The following is a 25,290-nucleotide window of genomic DNA, read 5'->3' as shown; positions in this document are numbered from 1 at the left end:
AAAGGCACTCTAACACAAGTGCATAGAAAGAATCCAGACCTTAAACCCTATCTTACCAGGCATCTTGAGTTGACAGTACAAAATGGAGTATTGTTGTGGGGTTTTAGAGTAATTATTGCTTCGTATCTACGAAGTAGAATCCTGGAACCGCTGCACAAGGCCATCCCGGTGTAGTTAGAATCAAGGAGTTGGCAAGAAGCTAATTCTGGTTGCCCGGGTTCAATGCCCACTATGTGGGATTTTGCCACTCCTGCCCTATGTTGTGGAAGGTACTGCCACTACAACCTTTGCATCCATGGGAATAGCCCACCAAGTCAAGGCAAAGAATCCATGTTGATTATGCGGGACCAGTCGAAGGACACGTGTTTTTGGTCACAGTAGACATGCATTTGAAGCTGCCAGAGGTTGCCATCATGAAATCGACAACGACGGAACAGGCCACAGGAAGGCTTGACAAGGCATTTTCAAGACTCCAGCAATCTAAACAACTTGTGAGCGATAACAGTACACAGTTCACATCTGTTGAATTCCAGAAGGGCTGTGGTAGCCGCCATATCAAATATACTCCATCTTCCAACTACCAATGGCTTAGCTGAACATTTCATACAATCACTCAAGCATGCAGTGAAGGTTTCGAGGGATAAAGGCTCTCTGCCTAAATGTGTTCATAGTTTTCTAATGACATGCAGAAATACTGCACATTCCACAGTACAAAGCTTACCGGCTGTATTGATGTTAAAAAGGAAACTACTCACACAGTTCAAACAATGGACTCCTCCTTCAGAGATAGTCAGGCAACAACATCAAAAGCAAGTGGCTAGAAGGGAAGAACATTGCAAAAGCAGAGTCTTTGACTGTGGGGAATGCGTTCTTGCGAGAAATTATACCTCAGGTGAAAAATGAACTCCCGCAATTGTACTCGCCATAACGGGTCTGGTTTCTTATACTGTGCAAATTGATAATGAACCGTTTGGTGTCAGCACGCTGACCAATTATTGTCTGCACGTATTGAGTACAGAATCTGTACCTCGATGTTTACAGTGACATGCCCAACTTGAGAACTAGAACTGCATGGATTATGGAACCTGTTATGACAGAGTCACCCACACAACCAGAGACAGTTCCTGTGTTGGTTTCATCAGGGGCAACACTGGCCAGCGTACAGGAAGACACTAGCAAAGTTCCTGAATGTTGGTCTGCCAAAACGAGACAGTTGTCCACCCAAGATGTCCAAATGTACATATATATCTGTAACATAGCAATGATAGTTAACAATGGCATAATGTGTTGGATCTTTGTTAAAGTATCTGATTAAGTAAAAATTCTGGGGATGCTGAAGGAGTAAAGTGGGAGGGGTGTTACGTATCAGAGTAACATCATTGGCTGGCGTAATGTCACATGCTATGCAATTATATAATCGGAGCGTTTCGAGGGGTTTTGTGAAGTTTCCCATTGTACCCTGTTTGAGGAGCATCTTGTAAATAAACCCTTTTCTCCATGTTATATGAACTCGACGTATGCCACCTTTCTTTCTCTTTGCGGTTATAACGAAGAATATTACGGGTTGGTTTGCTTTATGATGAAAGTTTGGACAGGCTAATCTTGGCGTTTAGCAAAAAATAAGAGGTGATTTGATTCAAACAAATAAGATTTGGAGGAGTCTTGACAGGGCGCATGTCGAGGGAGAGGGTGTTTCCTCTTGTGGAAGAATCCAGAACTAGGGGCCACTCTGCAAAAATAAGGAATTTCCCATTTTAAACAAAGATTAAGTGAAATTTGTTCTCTGAGGGTTCTGGGTCTTTGGCGGTGGAAATAAAGTCTTTGACAATTTTTACAGCAGAGATAGATATATTCTTAGTGATGAGGGGGTGGGAGGTTGTCAGGGTAGGCAGCATGCAGATTTGAGGTTACTATCAGATCAGCTGTGATCTTATTAAACGGCAGAGCAGGCTTGAGGGGGAGAATGGCTCCTTGTCCGTATGTTCATAAAGAGAATGTTAGGTTTATTTATTTTTTTATATTGTAACTGTTAAAGTTTTAAAAGCATAATGGCATAGTTTAACAAGTTTTGAACCATGATATTTTAAAAGAAGCTAATCATGGTCACGAAAGTTTAGAATGGAATATGTGGAAACAGGGATAATAAGGAAATGTCCTTTGGAAATGCCTGAGGTTAGACACAAGACCAGAAAATAATGACTTCTGGAGTTGAATGGCATTGGAAAGGGAAAGTACAAGTTAGGTCGAAGGAAGGTGATGTTTGCCAGTGTTGGTCTCCAAGGTATCAATTGCTGTTCACAGACTTGTGATAAAGTTCCTCAGAAAGGCAAGTAACAAGAGGGTCTTACAGCTAGAGCTGCCACATAACAATGATAAGAGAGGGTACAAACAGGTAAAGGGCCTACAGTTAAAACTGGGGGGGGGGGGAACACCTGAAGAAAAAAAGTGTAGCTTCTGAAACAGATATTTAGTTTGCCATTGGTGAGGCTACTTCACAGCAGAAATGCAGCATAGTATCCCCTTGATGCCATGGTCATATTTATTTGTTGCTGCTACTTGAAGTCGGTCATAAATAAATAAGGCACTCAAAAGAAACTTCTTCATCCAGAGAACGGTTGGAATGCTCACAAAAACCAGAACCAATTATTCTGCTACTCTACTCTTAACTAGGAATGGAGCAAACATATTTTGGTTATGCTACACCTTCCATGATTCCAGTTAAACTGGCTCTGAAAAAGCAACACTACAAGAGGACAGAAAGTTACCAACCACCTTTCCAAAGCTTCAAATTCATAAGAAAGGTTGGTTGTTATAGTACTTAGGTCACATCACTGGCATGACATTCGCACTCAACACAGCAAGAAGGGGCCCTGGTGTTCTACGGACAACAATGGGGAAACTGACATAGCAATGGGTACACATGGGGGGGAGGGAGGGTAGGTGGTAATCTTTCTGCCCTCCCAGCTACATGTTTCTGACAATAATATTGGCATAGATTGTATCCATTAGCCTCGGGTCTTCCACACTCCTTGCTCCAGGGTCACATTGGTTTACATGCCACCAACAACATCTCCCTCGCTATGTGGTGGTATTCAGACATGTCACAGAGGTCTACAACACAGAAAGGTCCCTTCGGCCCATCGTGTCTGCACCAGTCATTCAATCATGGCTGATATTTTCTCATCCCCATTCTCCTGCATTCTCCCCATAACCCCTAATCCCTTTATTAATTCAGAACCCATCTATCTCTGTCTTAAAGACACTTAGTGATTTGTCCTCCACAGCCTTGTGTAGCAAAGAGATCCACAGATTCACCACCCTCTGGCTGAAGAAATTTCTCCTAATTTCTGTTTTGAAGGATCGTCCCTTTAGTCTGAGATGGTGTCCTCTGGTTCTAGATTTTCCTACAAGTGGAAACAGCCTCTCCATACCACACTATCCAGGCCTCGCAGTATCTTGCACGTTTCAATAAGATCCCCTCTCATCCTTCTAAACTCCAATGAGTACAGACCCAGAGTCCACAACCGTTCCTCGTTCTTGTGAACCTCCTCTGAACCCTTTCTAAGGCCAGCACATTAGCATCCACCTAAGTTTCCCAAACCTGTTTTCCAACACTTTGGCCCAAAGCTTTGCATTCCCTGGGATCACAAGTGCACATCCAAATACTTCTTAAATCATTTAAGGGTCTCTGCCTCCTCCATCCTTTCGGGCAGCGAGTTCCAGACACCCACCACCCTCTGGGTGAAGAGGTTTTCCTCACATCCCCTCTAAACCCCTTACCTCAAATCTATGGGGCCCCCGGTCATCGATCCCTCCACCCAGGGGAAAAGTTTCTTTCTGTCTATCTACGTCCTTCATAATTTTATACACATCAATCATGTCCCCCTTCAGTCTCCTCTGCTCCAGGGAAAGCCTGTCAGCAGGTTGTGGGCTGAATGTCCTCCTCTCGAGCGCACAACCCAGGCTGACCCCCCCGGCTGACCCCCTTCCCCAGGCTGACCCCTCCCCCAGTGATTAACCAGAGGGGACCCCGGGGCCTCAGTGATGATTCTCACCCACACTCACGCACGGGCTGAAATTTATGGTAGGCAATGGCCTCCCCTCCGAAACTTACCCCCTGAAGTGCGGGGCAACACCCCCTTTGAGCCGGATTCCGCTGCCTCCGCGCCGCTGCTTCCTGGTGTCGCCGTGCGCGCCCCTCCCCGCGTTCCCCGTACTACGCGCGCGTCCCCGGGTGACCTGTGCCGTGCGTGCGCGCCCCGGGTGATGTGCGCTGTGCGCGCGCGTCCCCGGGTGCCCTGTGCCGTGCGTGCGTGAGTGCGCGCCTAAGGTGCTGTGCGCTTTGCGCGCGCGCCCCCGCCGTGCATTGTTGACTTACCCCGCGTGCGGGCCTGAGGTCCCAGCCACCCTTGGATCTGACCTGGATGCTGGGTGGGCAAGGCAGCCAGAAGCTGCAGCAATGGCTTTCTCTCTCTCTCTCACACACACAGGCTGAGTGAAACACAGACACACAGCCTGCTTATGCATATTTTTGGGACATCTTCTGTGGTCTGCCTCAGGATGGGTCAGAGACAATGTGTGATCATAGAATTTACAGTGCAGAAGGAAGCCATTTGGCCCATCGAGTCGGCACCGGCTCTTGGAAAGAGCACCCTACCCAAGGTCAACACCTCCACCCTATCCCGATAACCCAGTAACCCCACCCAACACTAAGGGCAATTTATCATGGCCAATCCACCTAACCTGCACATCTTTGGACTGTGGGAGGAAACCGGAGCACCTGGAGGAAACCCACGCACACACGGGGAGTGGTGTGAGGGAGGCAATGGATACTATGGAGCGGAGGCTAGAGATCCAGGTAACGTCGACATGGAGCCTTAAAAAAGTTGTCACGGACAAGCGGACCGGATCGCGGAACTCAAGGCCGAGGTGGCGAGCCTGGTCAAGACCCAGAAGAGGTTGAAGGATGAAGTTTACGACCAAGGGAACCGATCACATCGTCAAAACCTGAGAATCCTGAGGCTGCCGGAGGGAACGGAGGGGAGGAACCCCACAGAATACATAGCAGCCATGCTCAGGAATCTGGTAGACGAGGAATGCTTCGCCAAACCCCCAGAGGTAGACCGCACCATCAGGCCTCTTCGGCAATGGCCCAGGGCTTAGGAACCCCTGTGGTAGAAAATCATGAGGCTCCACAGGTATCAAGACAAAGAGCAGATCCTGAGGTGGCTGAAGAGCGCAAGAGGTTGCAAGTGGGAAGCACATTCAATGCGCTTGTATCAGGACATTGGTGCTGACCTGGCCAAGCGCAGGGCAGAATTCAACAGTGCCAAATCCACGCTGTACAAAAGTGGGGTGCAGTTTGGCATACTCTACTCTGCCAAACTATGGCTCACGTACAGGGGTAAAGGACACTACTTTGACGCCTCGAAGGAGGCCAATAGGTTTGTCCAGAAAAATAACTTGAGGAACCAACAATAGAGGGCCATGGCCAGAACACGGGCTGCAGGAATTCGAGAGGGTCAGTGGCGACCACAGGCAGAGGCCGGAGGAGGAGGTGGGAGGTGGGGAAGAGAACAGATGAGGGTTAAATAGGGAAATCCAACTGTTGGGGGAGCTGCTACATTAGCGTGCAGGCTAGTGACCGGATGTACAGTGAAGGAGCAGGCCGCGGCACGCCTCCCGGGAGGGGAAGGGAAAAACAGAAATTCAGGGGAATTGAATGAGGGTGTAAAGGGGAAGTCGGGGGTGGTATAGAAGTGGGGTAAAGCCAAGGGGGGAGGGGGAGCACAAAGGTAGGAGGAGAAACAGGAGAGAGGGTAGACCACTGGTTGTAGCATACAACACGGAGATGGTGAAAATGAGGAGGTAATCGGTGGCCATCTTGAATGGACCGTGAGCAGGCCAGGTCCACAGGGTGAGTATGGCTGACCCCACAGTGGTTAGCACTGGTCCCACGTTCGATCCCGGCTCTGAGTCACTGTCCATGTGGAGTTTGCACATTCTCCCCGTGTTTGCATGGGTTTCGCCCCCACAACCCAAAGATGTGCAGGGTAGGTGGATTGGCTATGCTAAATTGCCCAATAATTGGGTACTCTAAATTTTTTTAAAAGGTATGGCATGAGAATTGAACACCTTTATGGAGCAGATGGGTGGGGGGGGTAGACCCTTGGAGGTTCAATCACCTGAGAGAAAAATAATTTTCCTTCTTAAGGTCCACTGGCAGATAGACTTTTTTGTCGTTGGAAAAAGGAGCGTCCAGGGGTAACAAAGGTGGAATGCTCAGCAATTGTAATCTCCGACCACACGCCACATTACATGGATGTGAGGTTGGAGAAGGACCAGGTCCAACACCCCCATGGAGGCTGGGTGCAGCTCTCCTCGTCGATAAGGAATTTTATAATAATAATATAATAATAATCTTTATTATTGTCACAAGTAGGCTTACATTAACACTGCAATGAAGTTACTGTGAAAATTCTGTACAAAGATACCCCAAGCCAAACCTGCAACCAGAATGGGGAGGTCTCACCCTCCACGTTCTGGGAGGCACTGAAGGTGGTGGTCAGGGGTAAAATGATAGCTTATAGGGCCTTTAGGGGTAGGAAAGAAAGGACAGGAGCTGATCGACTCCATACCGGTGGTGGATCGGCGATACTCCACAGCCCTAACCATGGAACTGCAGGCGGAGAGGATAAAGCTGCAGGTGGAATTTGACCTGCTGTCGCTCAGGAACTTTCCATTCCAGGAACCCCAGGAGCAGTTGGGAATCACGGGAGCAGTGTCCGGAGGGTGGAACCTAGCGACCGGTATGTGTTTAAATTGAGCGCAGTGCGGATTTGGGTCTTGTCTCGCTTGGGAACCTACTGTTCCAGGAACCCCAGGAGCAGCCGGGAATCGTGGGAGCAGCGTCCGGTAAGTGTTTGAATTGAGCACCAGGTGAACGTTCTGCAGACTTCAGACTTTCAAAAGAGAGCACGGCTCCTGATTGGGTCTCTATAAATCAGGTGACTCATGTCCTTAACCCTTTCATTCCTAGGCTCACTGGAGTAGATTCTGAACTACATTTTGTAAGGTAGATTTAATATTTTATACCAACCTGCAGTAACCAGAAGACACATTCATTTTTGGGCGCCTATTTGTGAAAACAGCAGCAGTAAATTTTTATTAAGGGGCTAACTAGTGTTAAGTTTTTAATCTAACAACCAAAATAGTGAGAGCGATGTCAATTGTCGGGGTCGTGTGCTACTCCTGCACAATCTGGGGCACCATGGACACTTCAAGTGTTCCTGAGGACTAATAATATTCACTTACTGACTACATCTGTGGGAAATGCATTCAGTTGCAAAAGCTCACCGAACGCATGGATCGGTTAGAGCAGCGGCTGGAAACACTGAGGAGCACACAATTAGCTGAAATTGTTATAGATAATAGCTGCAGAGATGTGGTCACACCCAAGGTACAGGAAGAGAGATGGGTGACCGCCAGACAGGATAGGCAAACAGCGCAGGGGTCCCTATGGCTGTCCCCTATCGAACCAGTATGCTGATTTGGATGCTGATGAGGGGGAAGGTCCATCAGGGAACAGCAGCAGCAGTGGCCAGAGCGAAGGCACCACGACTAGCCCTGCTGCAGATGGGGGGGGGGGTGGGTGGGGGGGGGGGGGGGGTTTACAAAGCATAGCAAAGCAATAGTGGTAGGGGATTCAATAGTCAGGGGCACAGATAGGCGCTTCTGTGGCCGCAAAAGGGACTCCAGGATGATAGTTTGCCTCCCTGTTGCCAAGGTTTGGATGTCTCTGAGCGGGTACAAAGTATCCTAAAACGGGAGGGAAATCAGACAGGTGTTATTGTCCACATTGGCGTGAATGACATCGTTAGAAAGAGTAGAGAGGACCTGCAACGGCAATTTAGCGAGTTAGGCAGGTCCTCTAGGGTAGTAATCACAGGATTGCTCACAGGGATATGGTGCAGCTCAACACGTGGCTTAAGAACTGGTGCAGGAGGGAGGGCTTCAGTTTTTTTGATCATTGGGATGTCTTCCAGGGAAGTTAGTCCTGTACAAGAAGGAAGGGTTACACATGAACTGGAGGGGCACAAATATCCTGGCTGCGAGGTTTGCTAGTATGGTTCGGGTGGGTTTAAACTAATGTGGCAGGGAAGGTAGGAATCAGAACAGTAAGCCAGCAAGTGTAGAGACTGGGGATGAGCATGGTACCAGGGCCAGGCTGGCTAAGAGAAAGGGCAGGTTGGGGGAGGCTGAACTCAGTGGGCCTGGAGATCTGGAGTGTATCTGCTTCAATGCACGGAGTATAACAGGTAAGACAGATGAACATAGAGCCTTGATTCAATTGCGGAATTTGGATGTGGTTGTAGTAATGGAGACTTGGTTAAAAAGGGACAGGACTGGCAGCTAATGAATATTCCGTGATATTGGTCTTTTAGGCGAGAGGGGGAGAGGGGGGAGAGGTAAAAGAGGTGGGGGGTTGCAATGCTCGAGAGAACATTGCAGCTGTAGAGAGGAAGAATCAAGTAACGAGGCACTGTGGGTAGAACTCAGAAAGAGGAAGGGGGCAGTCACTATGATGGAGGAGTACTACAGGCCTCCATGTAGTACACAGGAAGTTAAAGAACAGATATGTAGGCAGATTCTGGATAGATAGAGAAATAACAGGGTTGTTGTAGTGGGAGACTTTAATTTTCCTCATATTGATTGGAAATCCCTTAGGACCAGAGGTACGGATGATGAGGAATTTGTTAAGTGTGTCCAGGAAAGTTTTTTGGAACAATATGTGGATAGTCTGACTAGAGAGGGGGCTATACTGGACCTAGTACGAGGGAACGAGCCCGGCCAGGTCATCAAAGTTGCAGTGGGGGAACATGTGACCACAATTCCGTAAGCTTTCGGATATCCTGGAAAAGGACAAGTGTTGTCCTAGGGTTAAGGTGCTAAATTGGGGGAAGGCCATCTACAACCAGATTAAGCAGGATTTGGAGGCTGTTGCTTGGGAGAGGCGGTTTGATCCACATTTGGCATGTGGGAGTATTTTAAAGAGCAGTTGATGGGAGTACAGGACAGGCATGTGGCGATGAAAAGGAAAGGCAGGATTCAGAAACAGTGGATGACCAGGGAAATTGCGAGTCTAGTCAAAAAGAAAAAGGATGCACACGTGAGGTCTAGGCAACTAAAAACCGATGAAGCACTTGAAGAATACAAGGAAAGTAGAAAAGAGCTCAAGCAGGGCAAAAAGGGGTCACAAAATGTCTTTGGCAGACAGAATTAAGGAGAATCCCAAAGCATTTTATACGTATATTAGGAATAAGAGGGTAGCTAGAGAAAGAGTTGGTCCACTCAGGGACATTATGTGTAGAACCAAAGGAAGTAGGTGAGATCCTTAATGAGTATTTTCCAACAGTATTCACAAAGGAGAGGGACACGTGGTGTCTCAGAGGGATGTGTTAACTTTGTGAACACTTTAGAACAGGTTGTTATTACGAGGGGGGAAGTGTTTGGTGTGTTAAAAAGCATTAAGGTAGACAAATCCCCACGGTCAGATGGCATCTATCCCAGATTACTGAGGGAGTCAAGAGATGAAATTGCCTCTAACAGAAATCTTTGTTTCCTCATTGGAGGATAGCCAATGTTGTCCCGTTATTTAAGAAGGGTAGCAAGGATAACCCGGCTAATTATAGACCAGTGAGCTTAATATCAGTGACAGTGAAATTGTTGGGAAAGATACTCCGAGATATGATCTATGCATATTTGGAAGTGAATGGTCTTATTAACGACAGACAGCATGGTTTTGTACGAGGGAGGTCATGTCTCACTAATTTAATTGAGTTTTTTGAGGAGGTGACAAAAATGATGGAAGAGGGAAGGGCTGTAGATGTTGTTTCCATGGACTTTAGTAAAATATTTGACAAGGTCCCTCATGACAGGCTGTTGCAAAAGATTAAATCACATGGGCTGAGGGGTGTACTAGCTGGATGGATTCAGAACTGGCTTGGCCATAGAAGGTAGAGGGTAGCAGTGGAAGGATGTTTTTCCAAATGGAGGTCTGTAACTAGTGGTGTTCCGCAGGGATCAGTACTGGGACCTCGGCTGTTTGTAATATGACTTGGAAGAAAAGGTAGCTGGTCTGATTAGCAAGTTTGTGGATGATACTAAGATTGCAGGAGTTGCAGATAGTGATGAAGATTGTCAGAGAATACAACAGGATATAGGGAGGCTGCAAAATTGGGCAGAGAAATGGCAGATGGAATTTAACCCGGACAAATGAGAGGTGATGCATTTGGTAGATCCAATTCAGGTAGGAGCTATAAAATAAATGGCAGAACCATCGGGAACATAGACACACACACAGATCTGGGCATGCAGGTCCACAGACCCTTAAAAGTGGCAGCACAGGTGGAAATGGTGGTAAAGAAAGCATATGGCATGCTTGCTTTCATAGGATGGGATATGAAGGCTAGAAAATTATGTTACAGTTATATAGAAAGTTGGTTAGGCCACATTTAGAATCATGTATCCAATTCTGGTCACCACACTACTGGAAGGATGTGGAGGCTTTGGGGAGAGTACAGAAAAGGTTTATAGGATGTTGCCTGGCTATATGAGGAGAGATTGAATAAACTGGGATTGTTCTCCCTTGAGAGAAAGTGGCTGAGGGGCAACCTAATAGAAGTTTCTAAAATTATGAGGGATATAGATAAGGTGAACAGTTGAAGGCTTTTTCCCCAGAGCAGAAATGACAATTATAAGGGGGCACACTATAAGTTCAAGTTGAGGGGAGATAGGTTCAGTGGAGACGTGCGGGGACGTTTTTTACACAGACGGTTGAGGAAAATACGTTAAGACTTATCTGGATAGACACATGAACAGACAGGGTATAGAAGGATACAGGCTAAGAAAGTAAGCAGCCTCAAAAGAGATAGCGCAAGTTAGGGACAGAAATGGTTGCAGACCCAAACAGGGTTAACAAAGCCTTTACAAACTTTTACCGAGGGCTATACACCTCCGAACCCCGGGTGGGGGACTTGTTGATGGAACAGTTCCTCAACAGAGTGGGCATACACGGTGGTGGGGGAGGACAGGAAACAAGGGTTGGAAGCACCGCTAGAGCTGGGCAAAATCGTGGAATGCATCAATTCCGTGCAGTCAGGGAAAGCGCCCGGACTGGATGGGTTTCCACTAGACCTTTCCAAAACATTTGCAGCAGTGCTGGCCCCCACTTGCAGGAGATGTTCAATAACTCACTGTCAAAGGGGGCCCTACTGCCCATGCTGGTCCAGGCCTCGGTCTCGTTGTTCCCCAAAAAGGATAAAGACCCAACAGAGTGTGGATCATTCAGACCCATCTCTCTCTAAATACTGATGTGAAAGTCCCAGTGAAAGCCTGGGAGAGCTACCTGCAAGAAGTGATTGCGGAAGATCAGACCGCGTTTGTCAAGGGCAAACAGCAGTGAACATCAGATGCCTGGTGAATGTAATAATGACCCCACCTGGGGAGAGGACACCAGGGGTCTCTCTGGATGATGTGAAATCCTTCAATCGAGTAAAATGGAGGTATCCTATGGAGGTGCTTGAACAGTTTGGGTTTGGAGCAGGGTTCGCTGTGTGGGTGAAGCTTCTGCGCAGCAATCCAACGAGGAGCGTACGAACGAGCACCACCAGCACCAGCTGCACAGGGGAACAAGGCAAAGGTGCCCGTTATCCCAGCTCCTGTTCGCACTGCCAATCGAACCATTGGCCATCGCACATAGATCGGCCAAGTGGTGGACGAGCATTCGGAGAGAAGGCAGAGAGCATAGAGTCTCGCTCAATGCGGATGACCTGCTCCTCTACTTGTTGAACACCCTAGCCAGCATGGGAAAGATAACTGGAATTTTTTGGGAATTCAGTGCCTTCTCAGGTGACAAACTCAGGAAAGAGCAAAATCTCCCCGGTGAACCCCCGAAAAGGAGGCACGGAGCTGGAGGAACCACTGTTTAAAGTGACCCAAACCATGTTCAGGTACCTGGGGATAAAAGTGGCTCACTCCCGCTTTCGTTCGCAGGAAGGGTTCAGAGGGTCAAAATGAACGTGCTGCCTAGGTTCGTCTTCATATTCAGATCACTCCCGATCATAGTCAGCTTGGGACACGAATAGAAATGCTACCTACATTGCTCCACATCCTTAGAGTTGGTACCACCACCAGGTTCGAAAAATACCTCACTGGAGAAAATGGCAGCGAGGCCTTTACAGGCGTACCTCATCTAGAGTCCCTGCATGAACTTGCCTCCATATGTCCCCATATGAACCAGCCCAACACCTTGTCAATATTTGCCGCCCAATAATACAAAAGCAAATTGGGCAATGCCCCCCCCCCCCCCCCCCCCCCGACTATCTGTCCCTCTGAAGAAATGCCGTACGAATCCTTGGGGTCTTACCCAACCATATAAAGGAGGCTACCAACTTATTAACACTAGCAAAAATAATTTAGCGAAGAAAATGGAGACACATTGAAAAATAAATAAAAATCACAGGAGAATACTGTATTCATCTTATTAGTCTGGATCCTACCCACAAAGGACAGGGGAAAGTTATCCCACTTTTGCAATTCGGAATTAACCTTGCTTTGCTCACCAGACTAGCGTAGTTCAATTTTTGTTTACTGCTTTAATTGGCTTTTCGTTATTTTACATCAGTGTGTATGGAGCACATTGTGAAGAGCACGGTCATACGATAACAGATACAAGACATAACAATAATGTGCCCTAATCTACCAAACATATTTACAAGTTTCTATCCATACAGGATGCTTTCGGTGTGAATGTACCTTTGTTCTGCCCTGGAACCCTCTGACCCTCCTTTTGGGTCCTTCCTTTGTGGCTGTGTTTTCAACTTTCTGCTGTCTGTCTTGTTGGTTCTCTCCCCCCCCCCCCCCCCCCCCCCCCCCCCCCAAACCCCTCTTCCCCTTCCCCTTACTCCCCCCTTCCCCTTCCACCCCCTTTCCTCTTTCCCTTTCCATTGTGCTTTGTGGCCCATCTGTGGATCCCCCCTCCCCCACTCTATTGGCAAACAGGTCCTGGAACAAGTTAGTGAATGGCTTCCACATCTTGTGGAAACCCTCTTCCGACCCCTTGGTGGCGAATTTGATTTTCTCCAGTTGGAGAGATTCCGACAGCCAGTCTACAGCTTTGAGTGGTGCTGCTCATCGCCAGCCTTGCAGGATTCTACGGCGGGTGATTAGGGAGGCAAAGGCTAAGGCGTCGCCCCCCCCCCCTCCTCATGAAGAGTTCTAGCTGTTCTGAGACGCCGAAGATCGCCATTTTTGGGCACGACTCCACCATCACCCACACAATCTTGGACATTGACTCAAAGGCTGTCCAGAACCTGACAAGTCGGGGGCATGCCCAGAACATGTGGGTGTGGTTGATCGGGTCTCTCTGGCACCATTCACAAATTTTTTCTCCACCTGTTCATTCAAGTTCTGGTTAGGTGCGTTCTGTGCACCACCTTTAATTGCATTAGGCTTAGCCTCGTGCATGTGGAGGTGGGGTTTGCCCTGTTCAGTGCTTCGCTCCAGAGTCTTCACCCTACTTCTATCCTTAGTTCTTCCTTCCATTTTTCCCTTGTCTCGCCCAGAGGGGAGGGGGTCTCCTTCAACAGTTGCCCATACTGATCCCCACAGTTCCCCTTCTCCAAGTCGCTCATGGCCCACAGCTCCTCTACCAGTAAGTGTCCCAGAGTCTGTGGGTACACCATTGTTTCCCCATGGAGGACGTTTTTGATCTGTATGTGCCATAGCTCTTTCCCTTTGGGCAGTTGAAACCTCTCCATCAGTTCTTCTAACATTGCTAGTCTATCGTCAGTGTAAAAGTCACTAACTTTCAATTTCTCCCCATCCTTTTTCCACTGTTTAAAGGTGGCATCCACTGTGGCTTGCGTGAACCTGTGGTTGTTGCAGATGGGGGCCGTGGTGGACATTTCGGTCAGGCTGAAGTGTTGCCTTAGCTGGTTCCATACGTGGAGCATGGCTATTACCACTGCGTCTGTTGAGTGCTGCTGTAGCAAGGGCTCGGAAATGCCCCTTGCTAGCGTGTCTGTGAACATCTCCTTGAGGTGCAGGTACAGCGCTGCCACAAATTTTGGAAGTCCACCGGGAATCTATCTGGTCCAGGTGCCATCCCCACCTGCATGGAGTTAATGGTCTCCATGACTTCTCCCAGTTCTAATGGTGCATCCAGCCACCATTTCCTATCCTCCCCCATACGAGTCCATCGAGGAACTGCTTCATCCTTGAGTCCCCTTCCGGGGGGGGGGGGGGGTGCTCGAAGGTGTACAGCTCCCAGTAGAAGGCCTTGAATATATTGGTGACCTTTTTCGGCTCGGCTACCAGTCTGCCGTTGTTGTGCCAGATCTGTGCTATTTCTCTCATGGCTGCCTGCTTTCTCAGCTGGTGAGCCAGCAGGCGGCTGACTTTGTCTCCGTGTTCATAAAAGGTTCTCCCGTGTCTTGCGGGATTGGTGCACTGCTATCCTCGTGGAGAGCAGGTCTAAGTCCATTTGTAGCTTTTTCCTCTCCATCTAAAGCTCTAACGTCGGGGCCTCGGAGTACTTTCTGTCCACCTGTATGGAGTCGACCAGTTAATATCTAGACACCCTCTACTGCCTGTATCTGCGCTTTATTGTGTACCATCTTGTAGATGGTACACACAACTGCCACTGTTCGTCAGTAGTGGAAGGTGTGAATGTTTGTGGAAGGGGAGCTAGGGGTGCAGCGGGTTCTGGAGCACAAGTCTTCAGTACTATTGTCGGAAAGGATCCATAGCCTTTGCATTATCCAGTGCCTTCAGCCATTTCTTGATATCAAGTGGAGTGAATCGTATTGGCTGAAGATTCACTCTTGACCACAGCTTTCAGTGCCACCCAGAAGATGGAGGGTGAGACTTATTCTGATTATTGGTAATATATCTGTCTATGGCCTGTGATATTTTCTTGCAAAAAGCCTTATCGGCATAGAGGCTGTGTCCAACCTCCATTGGGGGCGTTTTTTTAAATTAATTTATGGGATGTGGGCATTGTTGATTCGGCCAGCATTTATCGCCCATACCTAGTTGTCTTTCAGAAGGTGGTGGTGAGTTGCCTTCTTGAACCGCTGCAGTCCTTGGGGTGTAGGTACACCCATTGTGCTGTTAGCGAGGGAGTTCCAGGATGTTGCCCCATTGACAACGAAGGAACGGCGATACATTTCCAGGTTTGGATGGTGACTGGGAGGGGAACCTCCAGGTGGTGGGGTTCCTAGGTATCGGCTGCTCTTGTCCTTTTAGATGGTATAGGACATGGATTTGGAACGTGCTGTCCGAGGTACCTTGGTGAGTTATTGTGGTGCATCTTGTAGATAGTACACACAATTGCCACTGTTCGTCAGTAGTGGAAGTTGTGAATGTTTGTGGAAGGGGAGCTAGGGGTGCAGCGGGTTCTGGAGCACAAGTCTTCAGTACTATTGTCGGAAAGGATCCATAGCCTTTGCATTATCCAGTGCCTTCAGCCATTTCTTGATATCACGTGGAGTGAATCGTACTGGCTGAAGACTGGCATCTGTGATGCTGGGGACCTCCGGAAAAGACCGAAATGGATCATCCATTTGGCACTTCTGGCTGAAAATTGTTGCGAATGGCCTTAGCCTTGTCTTTTGTACATATGTTCTGGGCTCCTCCATCATTGAGGATGGGGATATTATGGAGCCTCTTCCTCCAGTGAATAGTTTAATTGTCCCCCAGCATTTACAGTTGGATGTGGCAGGACTGCAGAGCTTAGATCTGATGCATTTGTTGTGCAATCGCTTAGCTCTATTACTTGCTACTTATGCTGTTTGGCACACAAGTAGTCCTGCATTGCAGCTTCACCAGATTGGCACCTCATTTTTCGGTATGTCTGGTGTTGCTTCTGGCATGCTCTACTGCACTCTTCATTGAATCAGGGTTGATCTCCTGACTTGGTGGTAATGGTAGAGTGAAGCCATGAGGTCGCAGATTATGATTAAATACAATTCTGCTGTTGCTGATGGACACAGTCTTGAGTTGCCAGATCTGTTCAAAGTCTATCCCATTTAGCACGGTCTTAATGTCACACAACACAATGGTGGGTGTCCGCAATGTGAGGATGGGACTTTGTCTCCACAAGGACTTTGCGGTGGTCACTTCTGCCTATACCTTCATGGACAGATGCATCTGCAGCAGGCAGATTGGTGAGGATGAGGTCAAGTATGTTTTTCCCTCTTGTTGGTTCCCTCACCACCTGCTGCAGTCCTAGTCTAGCAGCTATGTTTTTTAGGACCTGGCCAGCTTGGTCTGTGGTGATACTACCAAGCCACAGTTGGCGATGGGCATTGAAGTCTCCCATCCAGAGCATATTCTGCCCCCTTGCCACCCTCAGTGCTTCCTCCAAGAGGTGTTCAACATGGAAGAATACAGATTCATCAGCTGATAGTGGCTGGTACATGCAATCAGCAAGTGGTTTCCTTGCCCGTGGTTAACCTGAAAACATGAGACTTCATAGGGTCCAGAGTCGATATTGACGACTCCCAAGGCAACTCCCTCCCAACTGTATACCATTCTGCCGCCACTTCTGCTAGGTCTATCCTGCTGGCGAGAAGGGACGTACCCAAGAATGGTGAAAGTGACGTCTGGTACATTTTCTGTAAGGTATGGTTCTGTGAGTATAATTATGTCAGGCTGCTTAATTAGTCTGCGAGACTGCAGTCCAACCTTTGGCACAAGCCCCCAGATGCTAGTAAGGAGAAGGACTTTGCAGGGTCGGCCGGGCTTGGTTTGTCGTTGTCGTTTCCGGTGCCTGGTTCGATGCCAGGTGGTCCGTCCAGTTTCATTCCTTTTTTGTGTTTTCATGGCAGTTGAATACACAGTGGCTTGTTAGGCCATTTCCGAGGGCATTTAAGAGTCAATCACATTGCTGTGGGTCTGGAGTCACATGTAGGTCAGACCAGATAAGGATGGCATATTTCCTTCCCTAAAGGACAGTAGTGAACCAGATGGGTTTTTACAATAATCGACAATGGTTTCATGGTCATCGTTGGACTTTTACTTCCAGATATTTAATGGAGTTTAAGTTCCATCACCTGCCATGGTGGGATTCATACTCGGGTCCCCAGATCATTATCTTGGCTCTCTGGAGTGCTAGTCCAGCGACAATACCACTGTGCCACCACCTCCCCATTGGGCACAGCCCGTCTCCAACCTCATGTCCATGTAGTGTGGAGCGTGGTCGGAGATTACAATAACAGAGCTCTTACTCTCCCTGGAAGCGCCACTTTCCCCACCACAAAGAAATCACTGCATGTATATACTTTGTTTAATTGGGAGGAGAACTCCTTTTCCCCTGGGTATGTGAATCTCCATTGGTCCACTGCCCCCATCTGTTCCACATCTAGTTATTTTGCCATATTGAAATCTTCCCCGATTTGGGGTTTGATCTGTCCATCCTGTACACAGTTAAAGTACCCTCCGCCCCATGATTAGTCGATGCGTGTCTACGTTGGGGATTTCTGCCATCGTCCTCTTTATGAACTCCGTGTCATCCTAGTTGGGAATGTACATATTGACCAGGACCACTGGAACCCATATCTACATAAGTTTCCTCCGGGTGCACTGGTTTCCTCCCGAAGATGTGCAGGTTAGGTGGATTGGCCATGCTAAATTGTCTCTTAATGTCCAAAAGGTTAGGTGGGGTTACTGGGATAGGGTGGGGGTGTGGGCATAGGTAGAATGCCCTGTCAGAGGGTCAGTGCAGACTGATGGGCCGAATGGCCTCCTTCAATGTAGTGATTCTATGATACTTCCTATGATTCTATGATCTTTTCACCACTTCCTCTTCCCCTTTAACACTCACAGATACGGGGAGAACATGCAAACTCCATACAAACAATGACTCAAAGCTAGAATTGAACCCGGGTCTCTGGCACTGTGAGGCAGCAGTTCTAACCACGATGGTTAGAGTCAGAAAACCGGGAATTGTTAAAGTGGCAAAGGGTTGGGAAGGCATGCACACAACTTGCTATTCATTAATGGAGAGAGCAGTGGAAGAAACGACTTCATTCCGGCATTAAAAATATACCATATGATGCTCTAAACGTTACCAGAAACTACCGTAGCCTGCCTATGTACTGTTCAACATTGGATTTCCAGGGCAGTGCAGTGGTTAGCACTGCTGCCTCACGGCACTGAGGACCCAGGTTCGATCCTGGCCCTGAGTCACTGTCCGTATGGAGTTTGCACATTCTCCCCGTGTTCACATTTGTCTCACCCCACAACCCGAAAATGTGAAGACTAGGTGGATTGGCCACGCTAAATTGTCCCTTAATTGGAAAAAAAGAATTGGGTACTCTAAATTTATTTTTTGTGAAATGCTGGATTTAACTGGACTGGATTTATGTTGTAGCTATTGAGAACCTGAAACAGGACGAGATGGTTTCTAACATCACTTGGCTTCAGTTCATTTGGGTATTAAATCAGGACGTGTCATCTGAATTGTGTCATCACCATTCTCATCGATGCTCTGAATAGACTCCCAAAATGATAATCTTTCCTTGAATAATGTTTAGAAAACAATTCAATCCTTGCCACTCGTATAAAAAAAACTGCAAAAATTTGACAATCTATATGTAGTACACATTGTGCAAATACACTGACATCTGAAAGCTGAGCTGCCATACAAAAATGTCAAATTTAATTGGATATTTTTCAAGATATTTACAACAGTTTGTTTTTGTCCACGTAATTGGCTAAATTGAATTTTATCTGTGACAGACGTCACAAACTTTATACATAGACTTTTCACGGTGTGCCAGATGATATTATACTGTATGGGTCCATAAAGATTTTCTGTTCACATTTGGCTGCTGTAGGAGACATGTACATGAAGCGGTAATATGATTGAAACAGAAATGAATGATACACACAGGAGCAGAAACAGGATTACAATCTTCAGACTATGATCATTTCTCCAAAGTTTCTGTCAACAGGGGTAGTAGATGCAAGTCATACAGAAGCAAAACATGATGCTGACTTCTAAAAACCTAGGTTGCAAACTTGAATCCCAGACATGGAACTGAGAAATAAGCAGCTATGTTTGCAGTTTAACTGCACGCTCACTCAGTATAACAAAATCATCCAACATTGGTGGTGGAGCCAGAGTCTTCTCAAAAATGCAACATTACAAGACACAGGGGCGATGTTACAATAACATCCAGCTATACAATTAAGCAAAAACATAGGCTCCAAAAAATATAAATACTTGACTTAGCTGTGATGATAGAGAATTTGTAAAAGGTAGCTAGATCCATGGGAAAAGGATCTTGGCAATATTAACTAGGAAAGCCATACTTTAAAAATAAAACCACTTTTGAAAATTAAATATACTTTGGGCTATTGTACAGAATGAAGAAAATATATATTCCATTTAACAAAGCTTATGAGGACCTGCATCATAGTCGTTTAACAAGGGGGTTAGTTAAAAAAAACACTTTAAAAGAAAGAGATGGGGAAATCAAGAGTCCAATAAAAGGCAATTGAAAAAAAACTAAAGGATAAATCTTCATTACAAAATCTAAAAATTCCACTCTTTAAAAAAATGCATCTCATCAAGAATCAGTCAGAAGTGGAAAATAAGTCTAACGGTATGGGGGAAGACTGTCATTTCTGCGTTATTTTCCTGAAACGTCCTCCATGATACATATTTGCAGTGGAGCAGAACGACAATGGGGAGGGGGACGGGGGGACGACGACGGGGTGGTGAGGTGGATGGATCACTTCCAAAATAAATAAATCCTTCACTAATCTGCTAAGGAACAGGAACTGAAATGAAGGGGATGATGTTTAGGGGGTCTGTTGGCTGAGACTCTCTGAAGAATACATTTCCGCCGCTCTTGCTGCAGCCAGTAGAGCATCTCCACCTTGTCCCGCTGCATTTTCTCTATATATGGCCGGCCCTGTAATCAAAAGTTTGTGAAAACATCATTTCAAGGCAAACAGCAGACAGGTATGTAACATCATACAAATGTATAGCATGTGAAGAGTTAATGTTATGTTAAGCCTAGCCACTAGAGGGAGCTAAGGGACAGTACTATAAATTGCATTGGCTCTTGGGCTCCAACTCATTTGATTTCTCAGAAAATGAAGCAAAATAAGTATGAGAAAGTAATGGAAAATTTGACTCATGGCAAAAAACAGGTCCATGAGGTGTATGAAAGATACATGTTTTAAAAAAGGGTGCAGCTAAAAGGGGACTCTTTTGACTTTTCTAACTGACTTGAGGCTCCGATTGCAATCCTGCAATTTTTCCTCAAATACTGAATCAATCCTGCGTGACCAAATTGTCTAGCCTATTTGAAGGGCAAATGCGGGAACGTTTACTAAGAAAACCAAACTTAACTTTAGAAGAAGCCATCAACCTTTGTAAATCAAGTGAGCAAGCCACCAATTAATATGCTGAATTCAGATCCCGTGAAAAAGGCTCGAATTTCATTAACATTGGTGGCGCTATTGCCTCTGTGGCACAGCTTAAAACAAATCACGCTGCAGCAGGTAGCCAGTTTGTGCAGGTGTGGGTAAGAAAAAACCGCGAAATGGACATTCGACGTGTCTAAAGGATTTTGGCAACTATGAATGAGAAGAGTAAACGACCCTGCACTCTCAACACTCCTTATTGTCGATATTGTTTTAATGCCCTTCAGCATCATTTAAGCTTCTGAAATATTTCACCCGTGCCATGGAAACAATCATCAAAGGCATTCCAGGCATACGTGTGTATGTGGACGATGTCATCATATGGGCTATGGACTCAAACTAACCAAAGAAAAATGCCAATTTGCCATTCAGAACTAAAATTTTGGGGAGATGTCATCTCAAAAGATGGAGTGCAACCTGATCAAAATTCGAAGCTGTTAGTCAAATGCAAACTATGTCTATGGACTGCCACACGTTTTTGTTGAGACAGATCACCGTCCGCTAGTAAATATAACCAAGAAAGACTTCAATGACACGTCGCCGAGACTTCAACACATGATGCTGAAGCTGCGTTGATATAACTTTGAATTAACTTATACACCAGGAAAAGATTCAGTACTTGCAGATACGTTATCCAAAGCCACAATGCACGAGGATAAAAAGGTTGTTGACATAGTACTCAGTATTGAAGTGCAAGTCAACTTTATCACAGCAATGCTACCCGTCACAGATGCTAAACTACAAATAATCAAGGCAGAAACTCTACAAGATACAACACAAACAAAGAACAAATAAAAGTACAGAACAGGAACAGCCCCTTCGGCCCTCCAAGCCTACGCTGACCATGCTGTCTGTCTAAACTAAAATCTTTGACACTTCTGGAGTCCGTATCGGTGTGTTGGCCGGGAAACAACAAGGATATAGACAACTACATTTAACACTGTTGGAATGCCAAATGGACCAACCAGCACAATGCAAGCAAACCTTGGTGGTCTCATGGGAATGTCCCTTTAAGAAATATATGTTTATCAAATAGCTTCAGTGATGTCATTGTGTGGGTGGAACTGGGCTGAGGTTGTGGCTTTTACTTTCGTTTTGAGCTGGGAGCTGTTTGTGACTGTATTATTTTCGTTTTAGACAATTGAGAGCTGCATTCAGACAAAGAATGGTTATTTTGGCCTTTCTCTCCCTATATGTTAAAAAGTGTCCAGATAAATTTGCGACAGCGCTGGCCCCGCACCTGCAGGAGATGTTCACAGACTCGCTAGCTAGGGGCACACTGCCATCCACGTTAGCACAGGCCTCAATCTCGCTGATACCTAAGAAAGACAAAGACCCAACGGAATGTGGGTCATACAGACCCATCTCTCTGCTGAACGCAGACGCCAAAATACTGGCCAAAATCCTAGCCAAAAGGCTAGAAGACTGTGTACCTGAGGTGGTCACAGAGGACCAGACGGGCTTCGTCAAAGGTAGACAGCTTACCTTGAACATCAGGCACCTGCTGAACGTGATAATGACCCCCTCCGGGGAGAGAACACAAGAGGTGATTGTCTCCCTGGACGCAGAAAAGGCCTTCGACAGAGTCGAATGGAAGTACCTCATAGAGGTACTGGAGCGGTTCGGGCTGGGAACAGGGTTCACCGCTTGGGTAAAGCTCCTATACAACGCTCCCATGGCAAGTGTACGGACCAACAATACCAACTCCCAATACTTCCAGCTGCACAGGGGCACCAGACAAGGATGCCCACTGTCCCCGCTGCCGTTCGCACTAGCAATCGAAGCGCTAGAAATCACGCTCAGGGCAGCAAAAAAGTGGAGGGGGATCCGAAGGGGAGGCAGAGAGCACAGAATCTCACTCTATGCAGATGACCTGCTCCTCTACATCTCGGACCCACAGAGCAGCATGGACGGAATAATTGCGCTCCTGAAAGAGTTTGGAGCCTTCTCGGGCTACAAACTCAACATGAGCAACAGCGGGATCTTCCCAGTACACCCGCGAGGGAGAGGGGGGGGGGGGGGCAGCACTATAGGGGCTGCCGTTCAAACAAGCCCGACACAAATTCCGCTACTGGGGATCCAAATAGCCCATGACTCGAAACGGATCCACAAATGGAACCTCACCAGTCTGACGGAGGAAGTAAAAAAGGACCTGCAAAGATGGAACACTCTTCCTCGCGGGGAGAGTCCAGACCATCAAAATGAACGTACTGCCCAGGTTTCTCTTCCTGTTTAGATCCATTCCGATCTACATCCCCAAGGCCTTTTTCAAAGCGCTGGACAAACTAATCATGGCGTTCGTATGGGGGTGTAAAAATGCTAGGATTCCAAAGAAGGTCCTACAAAAAACAAAATCCAGGGGGGGGCTAGCCCTCCCAAACCTACAATTCTACCACTGGGCGGCAACAGCCGAGCGAGTAAGGGGATGGATCCAGGAGCCAGAGGCCGAGTGGGTGCGTGCGGAGGAGGCCTCCTGCATGGGGACCTCCCTCCGGGCCCTCGTCACGGCAGCACTCCCATCCCCACCCATAAAACACTCCAGCAGCCCAATGGTGACAGCCACCCTCCAATCCTGGAACCAACTGCGGCAGCAATTTGGCCTGACCAAAATGTCGGACAAGGCTCCCATCTGCAACAACCATAGGTTCACACCAGCACTGACTGACGCCACCTTCAAAAGGTGGAGGCAGGACGGAGGGACACTGACAGTCAGGGACCTATACACGGACGGCAGGATCGCAACACTGGACGAACTGACAGAGAAATTTTGGCTAGCCAGGGGGAACGAGCTACGGTACCTGCAGCTCAAAAACTTCTTACGAAAGGAGAAAAGGACGTAGCCACAACCGCCACGACAGACACTACTGGAAGACCTACTGGACGCAAGTATCCTAGAGAAAGGGAATCGGGGGAAGGTAGCCGGGGGGGGGGGGGGCTACGGGTTCGTTATGGGGGTTTGTTTTCATGGTTTTATGCTTATTTCTTTTTCTTGTTAATTTATTGTTTTTGTATTGGAGGGGAGGGGTTACTGTTTTTCTCTGTTGTGATAAAATTTGTTGTTGAAAACTTGAATAAAAATTATTCCAAAAAAAAAGGATGCGACAGTCTGATGGCAAGCTAAGGCCCAAAACCAAATTGTAAATAAATGCCTATAAACATGTGCCTCGGCCATATTGGGCAATGTAAAATATGTATGCCGGTTAAAGGGGGTGGCCACAGTTGTTATTATGAAGATGCTTACCTGTAAATATACATGTTAATTTTTGTGTGTTTTTTTCTAATAATTTGTAATTTGTTGGATATAAAATATGAAAACTCAATAAAAAATATTTCCAAAAAAAAACAAAAAAGGTGTCCAGATAACTAGATAACCATTAGCCCAGTACTCATATTCCTGTTACTCCTTCCAAAATGAATCACTGCACACTTTTCTGCATTAAACTTCATTTGCCACTTCTCAGCCCAGCTCTGCAGCTTATCTATGTCGCTCTGTAACCTGCAACATCCTTCCGCACTATCCACAACTTTAAAAGTGATAAGTGTTTTCGGTAAAGAATTCAAACTTACTGTTTTGTGGGAAAAGGGTGTTCATGTTTATGGCTGTTGTTACGTGGGTAAAAACAGTAAAAGGAAGTTATTGAGGGGTATATTCTTCGAGAGAACTGCAGCTGTGTGGGGGGGGGGGGGATGTATATTTGTAGTTGATAAAAATGCTTATTGTGGGTGTTTATAAAATGTTAGCTGAATTTGTAGATTAAACTTTGTTTTTGATTTAAAGTGCTTAAGGCCTCTGTTGCACAACATCTGGTACCTGTAGGCCCTTGTGCTCCACATAACCAAAATCTATAAACAGTTGTAGGTCAGGTGAACTCCATGATATACTTTGGTGTTCTCTAAACCCTGGCCCATAACAGTGGAAAGTAAACTAGTTACTCAATCATGGACAAAAGTCACCATGGACATATTTTACTTTCAAGGCTGTGATTATTTGATAATCACTGACTATTACTCAAATTTTCCGGAGGTTATCAAATTATCCAACTCAACAACGCATTCAGTTTTCAGGGCAACAAAATATATATTTGCCAGATATGGCATCCCAGTTACTGTTGTCAGACAATGGACCGTGTTTTAGAAGCCTGGAGTGGTTAAAATTTGCCAATGACTATAACTTCATACATGTAACTTCTAGTCCATTATACCCGCAGGCAAACGGGAAAGCTGAAAAAGGGGTAAGAATTGTGAAGCAGCTTCTCAAGAAAGCAATGGAGGACAATAAGGACTTTGATTTAGCACTGTTAGCATACAGGGCTACACCATTGTCATCGGGGCTCTCTCCAGCACTACTCTCGATGGGACGTAAAATATGTACGACGCTACCTACTATAATTGTTCCAAACAGAGATGAACAAGTGGTGCATCAAAAAATGCAGCAATTGAAGAATAAGCAAAATAAGTATTATGACAAAAATTCCAAACCACTATCTACGCTCAAGAGAAGGTGATGTTGTCCGCATTCGTAATCCTGAAGGTGGATAGATGGACATTGCAAAAGTATTCAATGAACTCACACCCAGATCACGTGATCATAACAGAATCTGGAAAGATTTTTTGTAGAAACGAGATCTCTTGAAACTTAAACAACCTGCTACATTCACAGAATTAGCCACGAGTCAACAACTCATATTTCCTAAAAAAACAACTTTCCAAACCGATATTGTGACATGTACCAGACAATTCAGATAACAATGTCATAACAGTAAGAAGGTCTACAAGATATAGGAAACA

At 46.5% G+C, this 25,290-nt stretch overlaps 2 protein-coding genes across 6 annotated transcripts in view; both read right to left on the bottom strand.

Annotated features, from left to right (window-relative positions):
* The window catches only part of apaf1 (apoptotic peptidase activating factor 1), a 272,699-nt gene extending 268,493 nt beyond the window's left edge, over positions 1–4,206 (bottom strand). For all 4 annotated transcript variants that reach the window (XM_038811297.1, XM_038811298.1, XM_038811299.1 and 1 more), the window contains exon 1: positions 4,115–4,206. The gene's annotated coding sequence lies outside the window, so the exon portion shown is untranslated. The remainder of the gene's footprint in view (positions 1–4,114) is intronic.
* A 14,496-nt stretch (positions 4,207–18,702) lies between these two features.
* The window catches only part of ccdc87 (coiled-coil domain containing 87), a 174,548-nt gene continuing 167,960 nt past the window's right edge, over positions 18,703–25,290 (bottom strand). For both annotated transcript variants that reach the window (XM_038811295.1, XM_038811294.1), the window contains exon 20: positions 18,703–19,985. In XM_038811295.1, the coding sequence (XP_038667223.1) occupies positions 19,830–19,985 (156 nt within the window). In that variant the 3' untranslated portion in view covers positions 18,703–19,829. The remainder of the gene's footprint in view (positions 19,986–25,290) is intronic.

The sequence above is a fragment of the Scyliorhinus canicula genome, chromosome 11 (genome assembly GCF_902713615.1).
Source record: "Scyliorhinus canicula chromosome 11, sScyCan1.1, whole genome shotgun sequence".
NCBI lineage: Eukaryota > Metazoa > Chordata > Chondrichthyes > Carcharhiniformes > Scyliorhinidae > Scyliorhinus > Scyliorhinus canicula.
This window is presented reverse-complemented; position numbering and strand designations above follow the sequence as displayed.